We start from the raw sequence: 21,355 nt of genomic DNA, 5'->3' as shown, positions 1-21,355 counted from the left end.
GACAAGTATCTCCTGAAGTTCAGCAAAGTAAAATGCAAGTCCTGCATCCGGGGAGGAATTACCCCACGCAGCAACTGGCTGGAAAGCAGCTTTGCAGGAAAGGATGCTGGCGGACAAGTGGAAGAAGAGCCAGCACCGTGCCCTTCTGCCAAAGGCAGCCAGCAGCATCCTGGTCTGCGTTAGGAAGAGTATCACCAGCAGGTTGAGGGAGGCAATCCTTCTTGTCCTGGTTTCAGCTGGGATAGAGTTAATCTCTAACCACTGCTTCTGTATTAAGCAATGGTGAGACCCCCATCTTGCGTACTGTGTCCAGGTCTGGGCTCACCAGTACATGGACATATTGGACCAAGTCCACCAAAGGATCATGTAGATCATTAAGGAACTAGGGCTTTTGACCTATGGGAGGAAGATAAGAGAGCGAGGACTGCCTCAAGAAGAGAAGGCTCAGAGCAATCTTATCAATGCGTACAAAATCCTGATAGGAGGGAGTAAAGAAGACAGAGCCAGACCCTTCTCAGTGGTACCCAGTGAAGGGAAAAGAGACAAGGGACACAAATTAAAATACAAGAAATTCCAGTTCTACATCAGAAAAAAACTACACTGGATCAGAGGCAGTGGAGTCTCCATCCTTGAAGAAATCCAAACCCCACTGGCACTGAGCAACCTGCTCACTGAGAAACCTGCTGTCCTTGACTCTGCTTTGAGAAGGGAGTTGGACAGGACAATCTTCAGAACTCCCTTTCAAACTCAGCTAGTCTGTGATTCTGTGAAAAGCACAAGGCAGGCCAAAAAGAGGTTAATGAGCTCTATGTAAAAGGCATAAAAATTAATAACAAATCTCTTTTCAAATGCAGCAGGAGCAGGAGGCCAGGTCAATACACAATTAAGTTGTAAAAAGAGTGCTCAGAGAATTTTCAGCCATAGCAGAAAAAAACCAGGGGTTTTTGCATTCATGTTGACCATGGAAGAGTTAAAATTCCTGCAAAAGAATATTCTTGGGAAACTCAGCAGAGGATGTGTCTAAAACTGAAGTCTTTGTAAGAAAAGGGTAGGAAACACACTGACAAAGTGAGTGGCAACAAATCATCACAACCAAACAGTATTCACCCACGAGTTCTTAAGGATTCAACAACAAAAGAGCTGAAGTATGTGCTATATCAGGGAAAGGTGAGCACGGTTTCTGTAAAGTCATTTCTCACAAACCTACTGGCTTTCTCTAAAGGAATCAATGAGAACTTGGATAAAAGAAGAATGCTTGATATAAGCTGCAAGGAAAGCTTCATAGTGAGGAGTGGACTGGAACATTTCAGCCTGGCACAAAAAGGGAGGGGGAACATGATGTGATAGGAATCTCTAAAATCACAAATGTTATGGTCAGTAAGGAACAACTGTTTACTCTGTCTTGTGCAGAGTAACCACCAAATGAAAGTTGCAGTTAGCATGTTCAGAAGGGCAAGCAAAAGGTGAAAGTCCGTCACAAAACATGTCATTAAATAAGCTAAGTAACTCTGCAGCAGGAAGCTGAGGATAGTAAAATTCCCATGGGTTAAAAAATACAAAGCAAGAGATTCAAGGGCGAAAAACTCAGCGGAGGTCCACGAAACACAAACAGATACACTCGTGGCTCCAGCATTTCCTGAGATGGGAATTGTTGCAGACTAAAAGAGTATTCCCGGTAAGTGTCATATTTATGTTCCTGATCTGTTATTATACTCTTCCCAAAGTACTGGTTGCTGATTGTTGTCAAATATACCAGATTTTTGATCTGACGCAGCGCAGTCTTTCTTATGGATGGGTGCATGTTCTCACAGGTGCCTTTGGAAGTTGTCACATATGAAAAACTAGTGACAAAATCCAGACCTCGCTATCTAAAAAAGTAATATTAAACCAAAAGTGTAAAGCAAATAAATCAAATATATTTACCCTTATGGGAAGATGAGAAGGTGCAAGGACTTCTTGTGTCTCAGAAATACCTTCATATTCTTGAATGCTGCCATTGCCACTGATGTCCCCTGAAGCCTGTGCAAAACCCAATCATGATAGCAAGTTCATAAAAGTCAGGAAAAAAAAAAAAAGTATGATCTTGATCTCCAAGGAATTGGCTACTTCAATGCAGAAAAAAACTGTCTGTTTTTTTTTTTCCAGTTGGTGAAGCCTCAGTGTCATTATGATGTTAACTTATTTCAGTACTTACAGCATTTCATGAAAATAACCTTTCAAAAAAAATAAAAGTCATAGTTCATTTTCTCAAAGGTGTTATAGACAACAGAAAATCATGCTTTTTGAAAAGTCACAGTTTTAGGGGCTTTGTAGTCAAAAAAAGAGACTCCCACACATGGATAGTTTTAAGTATGATACTATGTTCCCAAGAAGAAATACTACATTTAGTCTTATGAAAGATGTCTAATGGCAAATGACTTTGAAATGTCAAAGTGCTCTGAGGCACTGAGGATAGATAAATAAGTGTTTATAAGAATACTCACATAAGGGTCATCATCTTCACAATGATCTTCAGTAGCCCTTGGGCCAGATTTGATTGTCAGATGTTGAATTGAGCCCTACATGAAACAACAAAAACAGTTCAAGGAAGTAATATTTTAAGTAGCATGTGTGAAGTGGGGGTGGAGGGGTGGGAATTAAATCAGGAAAAAAACCCTCAGACTTTGTTCTCATTTGCTTGGAAAATGATCTGAAGCATAAAATTTTATGATACTATATCCAGTTTAAAAACATAAATATGTTCTTATGTTTTCCTTTTGCAAGATACAGAAAAAACTGAAACTGCCAGAATACAATGACTATCATGTCCCAATGGCAATACAATTGCTACACAGTATTGTTAGTGCCCCAATTGAAGGATCTAATCCTAGATTATGTCCTAGAGTCTGTAAAGCACTGGCTGCTTTTTCTAGTTAAGTGCATTGCAGCTCCAAAAATGGCATGTGAAAACCCCTAAAATTGGAGCCAAAGGATGGGAAGGAAATACCAGTAAGTGATGAAGTGGGTCAGGGAGAAACCAGCTTAAAACTTTCCAAAGGGGAAAGAAAGGAGATGGATTTTCTGATAACAAATATTTGTTTTTTCAGAGTTACAAATTATATTTCTCAGTCTGACATGCTGAAGGAGCAGCAACAATTTCATTTTAAACATTTAAGTCTTGTTTCTTAGATTACAAAGACTCAAAGTGTTTTAAGAAACACGTGGGGGATATTTCCTTGTTACGAGGTCTCACAGAGTTAGGCATGATGCACACGTAGGACACAAAGATGGGTATTGAAATCAAGAGCTATCTTACCTAACACATAGGACCTGCTTCTTCCCGTTTTGCTGACTGTATATTTTGTTTCTCTGCTTTTGTATTTTCTGTAGAGAAGAGCCTGAAGAAGCTGACAGATTTAGTCTTTATCTCTAGACCGACACAGAATACTTCTCAGTCCAGTGATTTACTTCTCTTCAGGGAGCTAGAATGTTTACACCATGCAGTGATATCTTGGTTGTGCTCTGTCTGCTGAGTATTACCACAGACACACAGCAGATCCGCTCACTCAGGTGTATAGAAAGCCTGAGTCTTGGTAAGCAAAACTGCAATTACTGTTGAAATGAGGAAAAGTAGTACGCTTTGCTGCTACTTAATGCCACCAAAAATTGCAAACTCCAGACAAGGAGTAGCTACCATTTGTATACACTGTTACATCTGACTTTCTACTCGCTCTTTCCCTCTGCAGCAGTCCTCTCTCTCCCTGTCCTAGAAGCATTGGGGAATTATAAGCAGGGAAGTACTTTAGAAGCAATATTTCTGGTGGCTTCTAGACTATTTCAGAAAGGAACAAAATCTGAGATTCTATCTTTAACGATCCTCTAATTTCTGAGCCTTCAAAGACCATGAAACTCCTGCAGTTGGTGCCTCCTGAGTCTGCAGGCAACCTGAGGTAACAGCTCAGGGAACTGAACCATCCTATTTCTCTCAAAACTTAATAATGGGCAACTCTGATCTTGCGCAATGTCAGACTAGCAGAACAGTTCACTGAAAAATTATACATGATACGAGGCACAACCAGACACTTAAGCAGTCTCTTGGAAGCGATGCTTTGTTTTCACAGTATGAATGAATCACATTTGCAGAATGTGTTTTTCTCCTCTTGCTCTAATCTGCTGCCCTGGATGGTGAAGGAAGCAAAATGGAGAGCCCTAATGTTTCCCAAGTGTTGCTGCTAGCCAATTACTCCAACCAGGAAAGTCATGGCCAAGTCTGCCATGGTAGGAATGGTAGGTATGAGGTTATTGTAGTTCCCCCCTGGGTCTTGTGCCTGCTGCTGCCTTCCCTGTTAAATCTGGTTTGCAGAGTCGAGCATCGTCACTGATTCAGCTATATTTGGTTGTTGTCTGATTTCTACTTTTCTTTACGAGCACCAGGGCTAGAATTTCCTTTTGTTTCCATAAAATTTGATGATAGTTATGTCCTTTTGCGCCTGGCAACCAGAGCCTTAGACACACAAATTCCCATTAGCCAGAGCAAACCAGCAACTGACATCTATTCAGAGACATTTGCACAATCTGCTGTGAATTGTTTCTATTTTGGGCAATCGATGGAAACAGTTCTTGTCATACAAACAGAGCTTGAGGAGGACTCAACCATTTAGTTTTTCTACCCAAAAGCAATTGTGACATACGATGCACAAAGAAATAAAGGCACAAGACCTAGAGTACACGTCACAATTAATAGGACTGAAGCAATCACAGTATTGACTGATACGTATGTACTTGATATAGCATACAGAACAGCCTATTTCAGTGGAAATGCCTTAAAGTGTAATCCACCATGCATTCTTGTCACTATATTTACAGATTCATCAGTGATAATCTCAGCAACTTATCATCACATATGCGTTTTCCAGGTGGGGTACCAAAGTGGTCTCATTTTCTCGAATGTTTCTCATTCCTACTGACTAATCAGGCATCCCCAATACTCCAGTCATCCCATCTGTCTAAGCAAGGTAGTACCGGCAGGTAGTTTTCCTATATATCCCTTTCCACCACTTATTTGCTGCTAATCAATATATTCTTGTAATTCTAGGTGCTTAGACTAGTCAGATAAATGATAAAAGTACATTATCCTTGTTGCTTACCAGATGGAGCTCATGACCTGCCAGTACATCTGAACTTTGGAAAGAACATCTTATTTCTCTAAAGCAAAGGTTCCACTCAGTTTTGTGCTGCTGCTTTACTAATTTAGGGGAAGAGATATTAATCGCACAAAATACTGTACAAGTTTTGAAATACAAGGGAAGTACAAAAACGAGACAGAAAAAGTGTGACATCTCCCTTTCAGTTTGACAACGAGTCAACCTCACACATATTGACAGCTTTCACATTTCCATTTGGAAGCTCAATGGCTGAGAAATCCAGTCGGGATGCAGCAGGAAGGATGCTTGCCGTCAAGCTAAGAAGACTTGGGAGTCTTGTAGTAGTGGTTTTAGTCAATTCTATTTTTCTAAAGCACCTGATAAGCTTCAAGTAATATATAAATTGTAGAAATACAGCTTTATCTTCCAACTGTCTTTATCTTTGATGAGATCATTCTCTTCCTTATGTTGAATGTGAAGTAAACATACCTAGCTAATAAGAGTTTAAAATACTGACTTTCTAGTAAGGTGTTATTCTCAGAAGTTAAACAAATGGTTACTCTGAAATCTGCCCTTCATAAAAAGGCCAAATAAAGTTATGGGATATATTTCTTTTGAAATTCCTAGTATTCAAACTGAGCATTGAGCTTAATGTGTGGACCATTAATAAACTTCCGAGGTTTTAGGAACATTTGCATTTTAAGCCAGAATTTATAAATCTGCATTGCCTGAACCCTAGCCACTTATGGAAAATACAAGCTATATAATTTGTACCTTCATTTGGGATATAACCATCGTAAGCAGACTTTCTTGGGTAAAGAGTACATGCATAAAACACTGAGGTATGTGAATTTATCAGACAGTACTTACTGTGAACTTTTCCAATCCTGTGGCTCCTGCATTACCAACAAATATCCCAGAGCCGGATTCAAATACCAAGGCTCGAGCTGACCTTTGAAACTGAATTCTCTGATATTCTTCACAGTCCATGAACAAAGCAATATCATTTCCCTGAACAGTCACTGTAAACCTATTCCACCTGTTAGTCATCACTGGCACTTTAAATGAAGCAGCCTCTCGGGAGATATGGGAACCAGGCTCTGTGTAGTACATAATTATTCTCTGGGTGCCATCATCAACCGGTGAAAGTCTCATTCCCAGGTAAATAGTTTTCTGGAAGGCATCTGTTATTGCAAATAGCACTCCTCCACGATCACTGTTTGGTTTCACCGTAACTACGATGGCAAAATCTCTATAGAAAGGCAGTGGTATAACAGCACTTGTCAATCGACCGATGTTAGCATCTGGACCAAAGCTGTAGGCTGGAAACCCTCCATAGCCGGTGACAAAGTAGACAGAAGGTGGAAGAGGAACTCCTATTAACTCCGTGAGGTCAAGATGTCCTTTTGAACCTCGTTCTGTAAAGAGTGTGAAAAAACCCATGTTATTCATTCTTGAATTTATTTAAACCATTTAATTTAAATGATTTAAGAAAGGCCTTAAAAACCGTAATGCAGTGTTATAATACCAGCAACATACTTCTAATACTTTAGGCCCCAGTTCAGTTAGTGCTTAAACACATCTAGCTAAGTACACGTGTCCTTCTTTATCCTTTAACTAAGGTTACTCATATACTAAAGGCGCATATAAACATTTGGTGAAATTGAGTGGTAACAAGTAGTTCCTGCAACATATATTTCACTTCAGCTGTCCATAAACTACAAAGAAAAGTGCTGAATGTGCTTGCAGAGTGGATTCAGTGAAGACTGAGCAACCTTTTGTTTTCTCAAATAAACTGAGATCCTTTATCCTCACAAACTAAGACGACAGCAAGAGTTCTTTACAAATGGCATGACACAGTTTCACAAATACAGGATAAAAATTATAGTGGATTTGCTTTAGCCTTTGCAGTTACCTGCTTCTACAACAGATGTTAGATTTTATTTATGCCCTTATTCTCAGATTTATCTCCTCAGTTGCACTGTGTACATAACAAATACTATTCAGCAATCAAAATTCAGTTTTGAAATGGGAGTATTTTTGCTTTGGCAAACACACGGAATTAAGTATCCCAGAGAGACAACTCCTTCCTGGCAATGAAGGAGCAATGACAACAGCTAAGTATCTACACCCAATTTTAACTAGAGCCTTGGGAAGGCATACTCTAACAGCATAGCAGAAACAGAACTCCTACCAATTTTCTCCTAAGAAGTAAAAACAAGCAAAAAAAGATACCTTTTTTAATCATAATGCGTGATTCAGATTTGAATTTATACAGAGCTCCCCTCAAATCTGAAGCCTTTCCTCCCTTTGCAATCTCCTCTAACCTCACATTTTTAAGTTTCTCGTTTCATTTAAAAGTCTCAATTCTTACCGGTGTACATTTTCACCCTTTTGAGAATATTTATGTTATGCAGAAGCAAACAAAGTGCTAAGGTATGTCTTAATGTAGCTACATCATGTAAAACTATAATCACTCATAAACTCCAGTTCATGACTAAGTAACTGCTGGCTTTCTCAGCAGACATGAAAAAAGATCTCCATGACCCAAGAAACTCAGATTTTTAAATGATGTTCTTGATCAAATGCATCCTAGCCTCTCTCTACATTCTTCTTTGCTGAAAATCTTCAGATCCTGGGTGAAAGAAAACATGTATTTGGAACCTTTCTTTATCTAGTTCCTTTCTTTATCTATCTCACACACCAGTCTACCATGGTTCTCAGATTAGCTCCATCAGATAAAAAAGTACCGTGGAAAACAGAGGTCTTGTGGTAGAACCGTAGAGATGAGGCAAAGTCTTGAAACCTCACTAAGAACAGATTGAATTCGTCTCATGCTCCACTTTTCCCCCTTCTACCACAGCAGGTGTAAATAACGCGTCTGGAAGAGTATCTGTGGTGGCGAGGTACTTCTTTGTACCTACACAGCCTGTCATTTGCGAGGGCTCCCACTGCTAGTATTCCCAAGGCCCTTCCTTGTGATGACACCTCTGCATCAGGAAAGTTCCTTACGACGATGTCCCCAGACAGCATTAAGCAAGGTTAGCTTGCTCAACGGTCAATTTTCAACACAACATGGGGAGAACTGATGCCACCTGTGGTAGTCTAATGCTGCAGACATTTACAGGGGACAGGAGCTAAACCCAGCCTATCTTCTTATAAATACATTAGGGACAACATATATGAGTCAGTCCCCAGATCTGTTTTTTGAACAAGTACTTGCAGAAGCTGAAAACAAGCTCCCTGTCTGCCTAAAGGTAAACAGTGGTGAGACACATAGAGCTGGCTCCCAGCTCAGCCTACCCGTCAAGGACCAAGTCATCCCCAGATCCTGATGCATTTCACCCTGAGATGACCTGCCTTTTACCAGCAGCCTGTACACTCCAGTCATGGAATGAGCTGGAAGTTTCCTGGTTGCATATAAAACCATGGGATGTACACATGTAATTACAAACAACTTTTGCTTCAGAACTTGTAACACCTGGTTTCCTAGGATTTGTGCTCTGCATCATTATTTTTATTTCAGCTCAGTACATCCTGCCAACCTGGAATACCTCAAGCTCTTCCTCACATACGTAGGACCTATTTCTGCCTCCAATACCTGTAGCACTCCTACATCCCTCCCCTACCCCAGTATGTGCTAAAGGACGGTTCCAAGCTGCAAGTATTTGTATTAACTGGCCAGTTCAGGCATTATAATTGGTCATCAAGAAGCAGAAATTGGATAATTAACCTCACAGCTCTCACCATAGCTTTTTCTCATCAAGATACTAATGTGCCACTCCCACATCGTGAGGTTGGGGGTTTCAAGAATATAACAGGATGGGTGCCCATTAGCTGCTTATATAGAGAGTTCTCTGTTACAGGGAAGATAATGGGATGAAATTAAACTGAGAAAAGGAGAAAATGTTCTTAATTTGAGGAAAATTGTATGGACAATGCCATCTGGCTATAGACTAACCCCTCAAGGGAGAGAGTGACCTTCCCCCAGGCTGGTGATTTGAAACAAAACTGTACAAAACAATTAAAAAGGACTGTAGAGAATAATTTCAAAGTTATTGGTTATAACATGACTTTTAATCTTTGTTCCATGATTTGTAAGTGTTCCCAAGTCTGTCATAATGTATATATTTGTGCAGTGTGGGTTGATGAAGTATCTTTCAATTTTTAAAATTACTCAGTTACTGTAACTGTAATAGCTATATAGGCTGAAAAAATCCAAATGGAATAGAAATGGAAAAGGTATGACAGTCCATCTGAATACTGCAAACAAAGTGAACTGCTTAAAACTTTGCTTAAAATACCTGATTAAAATCAGGCAAAATAAAAGACTCTTGCACTTTGCTCTGAAACCTGGGAAGCCAGTTCTGATTAAGAGCTAGAGAGAGCTTCTTCAGCTGAAATATACTTCTGTTATTCATTATTCATATGCAGTACCATCCTGGGCTATGTGTTGCAGAGTGGTTTCCATTGTCCTAGTGGCTTTGCAAAGAAATGGTAAAATGTACTCCGTGCGCCAAAGATGTTATGGTCCAGTTGAAATGAATTCTAATCTATCATCTTCTCTGTACTTTAGCTTTGGCACTTCCTTGCTAAGGGAACTCATTAACTGGAAAAAAGTCTGCTGTGCTCCATACAGAAAAAATTTCCCTTACATATTTTTAGAAAGTATAGAAGCTATGTTTAGAAACAGAAAAACTAGCTCCTTATTCAGAAACTATTTCCCTTAGGCACTTTTTAAATGCTTTGCTTGATAGATTTTGCCCCTTCCTAATAGTTTGAAAAGTGGACAAATTTTTTTTCTGGACAAGCAAAGCTAATGATTTTTTGATTGTGGATCTAATATAGAGTCATGTTTTAAATTCACACATACATACACATAAAGGAACCTCAACTACAAATAAAATGCATAACTAAGTCATTTCTCAAGAGTAAAAAGGTAAGGAAAGTAGTAAGCTTGAAGGAGAATATAGGATCTGTACACATATACCAAACAGTAACATATAGAACACAAAACACTTGTTCTGTTCACATAGGCTCTGAGATAAATGAAACATAGTTGTAAAAGGTGGCAGCAAAAGACAGTAAAGAAGAATCAGGATTTTCATTTGAGTAAAACAAGTCAGAAGACTCAGCAAATATCTGAACTTCAGTGAGACTGGGGTAGAAGCTTGCACCTATCCACTACAGAAAAGCAAAATATGAAGCTTCTAGCCAAATTCTGTACTCACAGCTCATCCCCAGCTCTTAATGGATTTATCAGGACCTACAGTTACAGTTAAGAGCAGAATATGGACTTACAGCCACAGGTTTTGTTCCCATTCAATTATCTCTGATAAATTGATGTCCGCCTGCTGCAGCTACATTAGAATAAAAATGCCCTCTTATTCCCTTAAATCAATAGGTAAAAGCAATGCTATTTTAAGTACTTTTAAGCCAGCAGAGCACTATGTTGTACCAGTATAATTTTGTTTCAAACATGCATTGCTACTAAGACACTGGATATTGGGGAGCATCCAGAATTCATCCCATTTATGTCCAAGTTTCCTAGACCTGGGGCACTAGAAGGTGTGGTATGGAAGCAGCTTTAGTATTAGCTGTATTTTATCTCAAAAAAGTAGTAGAATACCATGAATTGGGATGGTATTTTTATAATTTTAGAGTTATGAGGTGTGCTACACTTTGCATTTGTTATCATTTGTTGCTGTATGTTGTAGTTGGAATTTTTATAGAATTTGCAGATAGCTGGAGATTCCCACTGAGTAGCTTAAGGCACCAGTTGAGAAGTATCAGTGTGTTGTAAAAATCATCCTGTATGGATTGTTTCAAGAATGCAGATGACAATAGTAGAGGTTTTTTTCTTCTTTTAATTATATTTTTTGCATGTAATTACCTCACTGCTTCACTACTGAAAATAGTGTAACCATAAAAACAACAAACAACCATTTTGGCATTGGAAGATACCTGGTTTCCCTATTGTGTCTTTAGCACAGCAATCAATAACAGTGGAAGATCATGAAGCTCAAAATGGACTGCAAAAAAGGCAAAGCTCTTTAGAAACAGGTACGAGAAGGGTTTAGTTATTGGACAGAAAAGGAGACCAGAAAGAAACATGGTGTTGACAGTAGAAGGGCAGCAGTTGGAGAAGTTCCTAAAAGCGGAGTTACCGGTGTGGAAATGGCATTCATGGGAGCATTTTGAAACTGCAGCTGTGAAGTGGCAGATATTGTGACTTAAGCCTTGGTGCTCATCTGACCCCAAACGGCGCTACTTCGCTCCAGATCGCTGCCAGGTATGCGTAGCGAGAAGAGAAACATACCTCGCCTTCACCCCGCATGAGCTAGGCAGGGTGGAATCACACACCTGTGGGATCCAAAATACTTTTCCACTGCTCACAAGGGGTGAAGTACAGAGGAAAGAAAAAACCCTGCCTGTTTGGAGGTCTATTACATTTGCTTTAATTGTTAAAACACAAACCCTGTATTTATATCTTATAAATGGGAGTGGAGGCAGAGGCAGAGAAAGGCTCAGGTTCATATAACTTCGCTTATTATACCATCAGTAACTTTTAGGTTAGGAGCTTTCTTTCACATGCATTAGTTGTCTTTACAGAAAGAGTGCAGAGAGTAACCAGTGACACCAAAAGGCAAGTTACTCCAACCTAACAGCTTTTGCAGAGGCATGTCACTCTCTCATAACCTAGATGCACAGATTTGTCTCTTACTCTTAAAGGAAATGGACCTGAGTTCAAGTCCATGGATGCAGATGAAGGACATATCCAAAGGTAAGGCTGTATCTGTACCATATAACTGAGAGCAGTAGCAAAGATCCCTGAATCATTGAAAGAACACAGATGCAGAAAAAAAATGCCTGGTCAGTTTAGGTGGGGCACAGAGCCTGGCTGGGTCGACAGCTTCTGGACCCCAGAGGACTGCTCTCGGGACTGCGGACGTGCACGGCTTCATACCGGCGGCCTCTTCCTCACGCTTTCCCATGTGGAGCAGGGTTGTCCCAATGCTGATCCAAAACCATTGGCTGATCAAGCCTCATCAGAGCAATGTCAGTCCACTGAAATTAGTGGAAACACTCCTTGCGAACCTAGCAGGCTTTGCATCAGACTAACAGAGTCTTTACCACTGGATCCATGTACTTTTTTACCCATTTTTAACAGTTGCAGGTGAAGTGACGTATGCCTTGTTATAAGTGTATGCAACTCCATTACCAAGTCTGAATTTGCCTGCCTTTTTTTTTAAATGCTATCAGGAACTTAAAGGTTTGTATTAAAAATTATTTTAGAAATATGACTCAATCTGGGCCTTTCTTACAAATAGTAATTATAAACCTGACATCTTCTGACACCTGGAGTAGAGCATGTGTATTTCCTGTTGTTTAGCAGAGCTCATATAAAACATGGAATACCTACAGCCCTTGTTTCTAGCTAATATGCTGCACTTCCACGCAACCTAACTTCTAAGGTGGTATAAAGTATACTAGCATACATGCTTTAGGAAACCTACTATAACAGAGTCAAAGGCTACAGGGTTACCGATAAGGACACTGTTTGTCAGTGTACTTTTATCCTTGGTTTCACCACTAGAAGATATACCAGAAGCAGAGTTCAAAGGCAAAGCTGTCATCCCTGACATAGCCAGAATTACCCATCTTAGTCCCATTTTAAATCACACAGTTCCAAAGGCCCAAGTCTGAAAAAAAGAAAAGAAATATTGACGTCAAGTCCTTTGAGCAAAAGAAAATGATTAGCACTGTATGGTGAGACCAACCCGTGCTGCGCTACTGCAAAATAAACATGCTGCTGTTCTCTTCCATGCTGTAAGAGGGTGCTTGAGCTGGACTATCTCAACTACATGAATGCAGAGACTGAAGTTGCGCATAAAGGACTGTCATATTCGGCCCTAACCACTTAATTTTTAGCAGTAATATTTTTTCAGCTGATATTTTAAGGATTGTCACATTTATTTCATCCATCATGTTTTTAGCTAGAAATGCCTTTTAACACAATTATTGAGGTACATCAGCTGCTACATTTAGCCAAATTCTGCTCCATGTTAATGAACCTTGACAGGTACATAAAAGAGTCAGAATAACATGCTCAAGCAGATGCTATTTGCTAAATGTAAGAAGCCAACCACCCTGTAGCTAAAATCATGGCAGCTGTTTTTAACTCAATCAGGCGAGGGCTTGGATGGCTCCAGAGGTCGGGGGATGGAAGTGGGGTGGGTGCTGGCTTTTGAATGCAATTATTACTCTCCCTTTCTTTTGAATTTATAACTTAAGCTCACCTAATGTTTCCCCCTGTTCCTCTTCAGACACTCTTTATCAGAGCTGCTGTCCATAATCCTTTCCCATGCTTGGAAAAGCCCATTCGGTCCACAGCTTTGCATGGTTGGCTTTGCACCCTGTGAAAGAACGCCTCCTGTCACTGCTGTTCACTGCTTTTTGCCTTTTCATGTTCTTTTAAGGCAATGGGATAAAAGCAATATTCTATGAAGGCTTTCAAAACCAGACAAGGCTCAGAGCAGCCAATGTCAAGCACTTCTCTGTCTGTAAACTTGACCAAGCTGACCTCGCTTCTCTGTCCTCTTCCAGTCCAGATAATCATAAACCTAGGTTTTAAGCTCCCTTTCCACCAGAGTAAATAAACCATCTCTGTCTCAACGGCACAGTGCGCAGCCTATGTTGTCTCTACACTGCATTCAAAGAAATTCTGTAACTGTAATAGAACATTATTTTATACTGGATGCGGTTGTGAGATGCAGTAAGAAAATTTCATCTTCCCTGCTGCCAAAGTGTATTTATTTTGCAGTTAACGAGAAATATTTATAGCAATAACATAAGGCAGAGAAGGATTTCCACATCTACAAAATAAAAGTTGACCAAGTACTGCAAAGGGAAAAATAAGGGAAATATTTTAACACAGTCCCAGATGTGCTACATGAAATAGAGAAGGCTAGCGTCATTGCTGCTCTCAGAAAAACCAGCATTGCTCTGCTTACCCGGCTTGACCACATTTCTAGCTGCCATTGATACACTGTTGGAAAACATGGATAGAATCTATTAGTATTCAAGGCTGGAGCATTTTCTTCCAGATGTCTAAGGAAACCTCAGAAGCTGTTTTTTGTGGTGTTGCACACGCAAAAGTAAGGCTGCAGTCAGTAGGAGCTGCAGTACTTAACTGACATGCAAAATCAGGCCTGACGTTCTTTTGTGGAAATCATTTTCCAACACTTTCTGCCAGCTCCCGCTTTTCCGTCATTATCATTCTGCCCTCTACTGTACAAAACTGTATGTAGTTCACCTACTGAAATAGTTAATTAAATATACGCCTATACTGCACAAAATAGTCTTCCTTTTTTTCCATCTTATCTTGTTTGAGAAACTTTATTTCACTACAACACTTTCAAGCTAATAAAAAAATTTTTGTCCTCCATACAAGCCATTTTTTCAGTTTTTCTGATCTAATACTGGACTACTTATTGTTTTGTTAGCTGCTTGCCTAGAAGATCTACCATATACATTCAGGGGCACATGGCTTTTTGTATATAAACCCAAGGCCTTTTAATGTGTACTTTTACTCAATGAACGGTTCTCCTTTAATGACAAAAATCTGTGTTTAAAACACATCTGTTTCTTTGAGTCACAGCAGTATAGAATATCAAATATAGAATAGACGTTAGTTATTGTCCTTCTTTCCTCAGAAACAGATGAGAGGTAAAAGTGGGAAATATTTAGCAATTCAACTACAGGAAAGCTAACTGAGCTGTTAACCAGAAGGTCAATAGACTGAAAACCATCCATTGTCTGTTATGATCCAGGGCAGCCTTACGGCCCAGACTATATTTAAGGTCAAACAATCACAGTGACCCACTTAATTTATAATAATGAGCAACTGTGTGCACAGATGAGTAGGCATACATGTGACCGTAAAGAAAAAGAAAGAACTTATGGACCTTTGGTACTTCCCCAAAGGCTTAGCACAAGAAAAGGGAATCATCTGTGAAGGGATACCTTTCACGGGTAAATAAATGGCTCAAAAGGCCTCATAAGAAGAGTGTGAACCAGGCATGGAAGGAGCATAGAAAGTACAGAGAAAAGTGTCAGGGGGTTGCAAGGTCAGAAGGAGAAACAGGACTCTGATTTCCATGTGCCCTAGTGCAAAAAGCAAAGGCAAATTAGTAAAGATGCCCTTCATGGAAAAAGAAGATTTCCAAACTTGCAGGAATACTTCTCTGTAAAAAGACCTTCAGCCAAACATACACACACACCCCCGCCCCAACTTTGCAAAATATTTACTCTGCATTTAGAAGCCTGCAAGGGCAACACAGCAGGGCACAGGCAGTCCAGGAGACTTCTGGAGTGCGTTAATGATAGCCTCCTGATAGCGGTGATGATGGAGCCAGTGAGGGGTTGCTGGGCCTTACACTTACAATCAAGGAAGAAGTGGGCGATGTGAAAGTTGAGGGCAGCCTTTGCTGTAGTGATCGTAAGATGGTGTTCATGATATGATCATCTCAGGATCCTGAGAAGATGGAACAAGGCAAACAGTCGCATTACAGCCCTGGACCCTTGAGTAGTTGGCTCCAGTTGAGCCTGCTTTGACTAGATGATCTCCAGACGTCACTTTCAACCTCAATGATTCTTTCATTCTATGAGTCTAAGCATATTTATAATGCCATAGTAATAGTTTCACTGCCTTCTGAAAGGAGAATTTTGAAGCAACCTGCTTTTATAATATTCGCACCAGTATTCGAGCAACCAAAGAGTGACAGTGACAATGCTAAAGAAAGAATTGTCACAAGCATGTAGCAGATCTATACCTGACTGCACAAACAATTTCTCTAAATACAAAGTAGGGTTTTTTCTATTTATATCTGTCAGGATTGCTATTTGTCAGCATCTGCTTTAACAGAGATACAGATGTGTTTCTGAAAGTGGCGGGACAGGGGTCCTCCATGGTTCCTTTCAGTAGATATAGTCATATGACACCTATACTCACTTAACAAGTTCCTCAGACAGATGCAAACTACCATGCCAAAAACTTCTTCTGTGCGCTTTTCATTCCTGCTGTCCTGGTTTCGGCTGGGATAGAGTTAATTTCCTTCCTAGTACCTGGTATAGTGTTGTGTTTTGGGTTCAGTATGAGAAGAATGTTGATAACACACTGATGTTTTCAGTTGTTGCTGGGTCGTGTTTAGACCAAGTCAAGGATATTTTGGCTTCTCCTGCCCAGCCAGCAAGAAGGCTGGAGGGGCACAAGAAGCTGGGAGGGGACACAGCCAGGACAGCTGACCCAAACTGGCCAAAGGGGCATTCCATACCATGTGACATCATGCCCAGTATATAAACTGGTGGGATTTGGTGGTGGTGGGGAGGGCAGATCGCTGCTCAGGAACTAACTGGGCATCAGTCAGCAGGTGGTGAGCAATTGCATTGTGCATCACTTGTTTTGTATATTCCAATTCTTTTATTATTATTATTATTGTCATTTTATAATGATTATTATCATTATGATTATTTTCTTCCTTTCTGTTCTATTAAACTGTTCTTACCTCAACTCATGAGTTTTACTTCCCCCCCCTCCAGATTCTCTCCCCATCCCACTGGGGCAGGGGGGGAGTGAGTGAGCGGCTGCATGGTGCTTAGTTGCTGGCTGCGTTTAAACCACGACATGTGGCTAACATAAAATATATTCTAGTTGGCCAATTCTACCCTGAACACATACTTTGACTGATCAGATACCTGCCTTTAACTACCTGAAGCCTATTACGAAGCTGATGAAGCAAACTCTTCCTGGTAGTGCCAGATGCCGTAGTAAGGATCAAGAGCCAGAAGCTGCAGTGTGCAAGTTCAGTTTGGACTTCGAGATGAGCCTGTTTGTCAGAGGGTGGAGCAGTGCTGACACAGCTTGCTCAAAGAGCATGTGGAATCTTTTCCCTGGAGGTTTTCAGGACTTGGCTAGGCAAATCCATAGTCCTAGTGCTGGTGATAGCTCTGCTTTGAAGAAGGGACTGGATCAGATGACCTCCACAAGTTCCTTCTAAATGGCATTTCTTTGATGAAACATAGACTTCTTGGCTATCATAATGGTGTAGTAGTAGAAATACTCAGGATAAATGGTTGATTACTTCTGTGTATCCTGTCAGGTTACACTGATGGAGAATACAGTCATTTCCTTATTCTATTTTGGAATATTAAGAACCGCGGAAGTCTGAAAACGGAGTCTTTCAGAAATCTGATAGGTCTTTCTTAACTCGTGCCAACTTCCAGTATTTGGGACTATTGATTCTTTACCCACTCTCAATACTTCAGGAAGGTTGATCAGTGGCTTTGGCAACAGGCATCCACAAACCTTTTCAGCTTGGCTGTTACATCAAGAGTTACCATTTTAATTACCTCCTCTCTAATTTTTATCTTCTTAACTGACTTCATGCTTTGAGCTGGTGGAGTGCATGAACTCTCTGGCTGAATCCATCTGCCTTTCTCCAGCCCTTGAGGCATAGATCGGACAAGAAACAAAACTTCCTTTTCTCCATCACCTGATTGCATTTAGATGACATTTGGTGCTGGACGGTTGGCAGCCCTGCATCATGGGTCGTCTCTGTGTGTAACTAGTAGTAGTTTCTTGTAACAAGAATAGTACTGGTGTACCACTCAGCCGAACAGCCGGATCAGACAGCAGATGTACCGCAGAACTTCAGCCCAGACAAAGTAAAGCTGCTCGTCAGCACACAAGAACGCTTGTTGCACTGTAGCATCAGGGCACGACTATAGAGACATGGAAGACTTCTGCTTAGACCAATCTCACTTTCAATTAGCAAGCACTCATTTTCTTCCTTTGGTTTCTAATGAATTGCTGTGAAGCACAGGCTGGTGTTGACAGCCTGTACCCTGCATAATAATTGAGCTCTGTGCAGAGATATTTAATATCTACTTGTTTATGATAAAATCACCTACCACCTTTCCACTCCTATGCATGGTTGAGGCAGATACTGTGCAGCAAGATCACTTGGCTCCTTTGTGCACGCACAGTTCTGATCTCGGAAAACAGCAGCAAACGAGACGTCATCTGCAGCGCACAGCAACCTCACTCAGCCCTTGACAGAACAGAAACCGTGAGATACATTCACATGTGCCATCTGCTGAGAGTTTTTCTGTTAGGTAATTGTTTACATCCATGGAAACAGCTGTCCTTACATGACAGATGAAGGCACAGGAATGTGCAGAAGGCTGCTCCACAAACTTCTTTCTCTTGTTCCACAATTCAGTTTAATGCTGAGTCTTTAATGCTGAGTCTTAAATGTTTTCACCAGCTGGTACACAATATAGGCACAGTGTCAGGTCATTATTTACATTTATTAAGATTTCAGTGGGAAAAATATATTCCCAGGATAAGGTTTTGTGTATTTTCTCACAGTTGTTAATATATCTGCTAAATAAGATTTTGCTTTTAAATTTCAAAAAGCGCATTTAATCCTTTTCTGCTAGGATATATCATTTATCACAGGGAAAGAAACCTTTCTCAGTGGAAGTTACTTCGTAAAACATGGGTAGCACATAACTGCATCCATCTCCCTAGTAGTACCTCAGATGGGTTCTGGCAGCACAGCAAAACATTTTATTGATCTTTAAGATCAAGAAGGAATCAGAACTGATCAATGAGTTTTCTTGAAGCTTAAATTTACAGTGCTTTCTTTAAACATTGCCCTTTTAAAAAAGTCAGATTTTCCTCAGGGACCTGTTGCTGATTCTGACGTCAGTAGGAATGTCCTCATCACTTTCAATGGATGTGAGCTTTGGTCCTGCACTATTTTTAGTAATATTTATTCTCTTTAAAAATGTGTGGATCAGGAGCCAGCAGAATATTGAAGCAGAACCCTAAAGTAGGGCACAGCTTTGTGAAACGGCTACCCAGATCTTCTTCTGAAAGCAAGCATAGTAAAAAACTCCAAATGTCTGACCCTTGGTTCCTCTGGTACTAAGCAGCATTTACAGTCACAGCAGCATAACATAAAACTAACTTCTCTCGTTGCAGTGTAATGCAATTCACATTTCTTTTTGCCCAATGCTGACACTCAACAGATCACAATAAGGATCCTTCTTTGCTGGATGTTGAATCAAATTACTAGATCTGACCTGATCAGGTTATCTGTAGAAAATTATGCCAAGTTCTCCATGAACATGAGATAGATGAGTAGTGCCTTCTTCCTCTGAACCACCTGGTTGTGGGAGGGGATATTTTCAGGGATATTTCCAAGACAAAGGCTGCACGACCAGGCTTCATGAGTCAAAGGACATTCTCAGGGCTCTATCTTGAGAATTCCATAATCCTGGCTAAGGTACTTGGACAAACAGCAGCAACAGCAGGAGGGAAGGAGAGAAGGAGGATTAGCTGGAAGAGATGCACAAAGGTGTGATGCTGGTATCTGTGGCAGGAAGAATATGGAAATAGGCTGGATGGAAGGGAACAGAGTCCTGGGGGGGGGGAATTAGACCAATGGAGCAGAACTTGAACTGCTGAAGGGTGGTTGGAGGCTGAGAAGGGACAGGGCTTGGGATAAGCAGGAGCTCATCTGAGGTGCTCATCTGAAAAGGGATTCAGCACAAGATGGTAGAACAAAACCTTATACAAAAATATAAGTTTGAGCAACCTTACTATTTCTTTAGAAATACAGAACCCTACCCCAACTACTTCCCTGTGACAAGGTCGGCACTGAAATGGGTTTTGTGCAGTTCTTGCACTCAGAATGACGCAAAGCTGCTATTGCATCCAGCCTTGTTCAGGTAGGGCAGGTGTGTGTATGAGAGGGACAGAGCAGGCTTTAGGGCATCCACCTCCCTAAAGATAACTGGACAAAGTTCACCTCTATAAGAATTACAGAGCCTGTATTGAATATTGCAGCTCTCCAACAGCATGCCCCTGTGGCGAGGCTGGACGCTGGCTTTATGGAGTGAAATTTGTGCGTCGTGTAAATATGTAAACTATGATACGGGCAATCTCATTGCCAGCTGGAGGGACAAGTAGCCTTTAAGGATTGCAGGAGAGCAGGAGCTTTTGCCTTTCACCACTAGGCAGCAACACAGCGCTTCATAAATCAGGTTGGAGCTTTGGTTTAGGAAAGGAGAACATTGCTTATGGATCACCCGTGTCAGTGGCTGCTGCGTGCGCTCTTTTACAACATCTAAGCTAGCATATGTTTTAATTTCCTTTAAGTTCATAACAAAACAGATGTGAATTATCACTCTGCCCTCCTTCTTTCACAATGACCTTGGAAATCAGACAAAATACATTAAACTAAGTCTGCTGTGTCTTTTCATGGGGGAAAAGAAATTACACTGCTGTTCTTGTTTTCTCTCTTTTTTTATCTTGCATTTTAAGGGAGAAAATTCTTGCAAGGCCATGACCGACACCCTCATTGCCAAAATATGTATTTCTAAGATGATGGAGACAGTTCTCTTTTAAAGCACTGGGAGAGCCGTCTGACACTTTCCTAGATTTATCAGTTGTACGCGCCAGCAGAGAGTCTCTGCCCAAATGTGGAAAAACGGACACCTATTTAAAGACACTGACATAGTCTGGCACACTGACCTGGATATAAATTCTCATCCCATATAAAGAGATTTAATGGGAAGCCAGGATAGAGAACACATAATCAGCGGCTTCTGCAGTTGCTCCTGCTGTCTTTGGTAGCCCCCAGCTCCACTACAAGGTTCCGTCCTTGGGCCAGGGGTGTAAGAAGGATATGAGCAGATGGGAATTGTGCGTTACAATTTGCTTTATGAAAATCGGAAACCTTCACCCAGAAATGCTCCTTCCTTCCTCACACCATATCTCTTAGCTCAATCAAACGATTTGAAACCATCTCCCTATATTTCCCGTGAGTAATTTAGCACAACTTCCCGTTTTTCCTCTGACACTGCGAATGACCCAGGATTCTCTCTCCTGTCCGAAAATCCTGCTCCAGACCATCACTTGCATAGTCAGTGCTGCTGTAAGAAGACAGATGTCGTGCTCCCTGCTCATACCACTTTCACGACATCTGTCCCATCACAGCCTTAAGAGCCAGTCCGTATGTCTAGTGAGGCTTGCCTTGGGGCCAAATTTGTATGCTGTGCACAGTTTGACCTTGCAAACAGAGCCTCAAGCCTACCCAAGAACAGCCAAGGGCAAGCATTATCCCAAATGTTGCTGGAAAGGCTGCCAGCAGGGAGTCTTT

The 21,355-nt window shown here is 40.8% G+C and overlaps 1 protein-coding gene across 1 annotated transcript in view; it reads right to left on the bottom strand.

Annotated features, from left to right (window-relative positions):
• The window catches only part of LOC128146850 (collagen alpha-1(XV) chain-like), a 163,419-nt gene that overhangs the window by 106,917 nt on the left and 35,147 nt on the right, over positions 1-21,355 (bottom strand). The window contains exons 3-5 of the mRNA XM_052798747.1: positions 5,994-6,541; positions 2,484-2,558; positions 1,924-2,019 (exon numbers count right to left, since the gene is read on the bottom strand). Coding sequence (XP_052654707.1) covers positions 1,924-2,019; positions 2,484-2,558; positions 5,994-6,541 — 719 coding nt within the window. The remainder of the gene's footprint in view (positions 1-1,923; positions 2,020-2,483; positions 2,559-5,993; positions 6,542-21,355) is intronic.

This window comes from Harpia harpyja, chromosome 1, assembly GCF_026419915.1.
Source record: "Harpia harpyja isolate bHarHar1 chromosome 1, bHarHar1 primary haplotype, whole genome shotgun sequence".
Taxonomy (NCBI): Eukaryota; Metazoa; Chordata; class Aves; order Accipitriformes; family Accipitridae; genus Harpia; species Harpia harpyja.
This window is presented reverse-complemented; position numbering and strand designations above follow the sequence as displayed.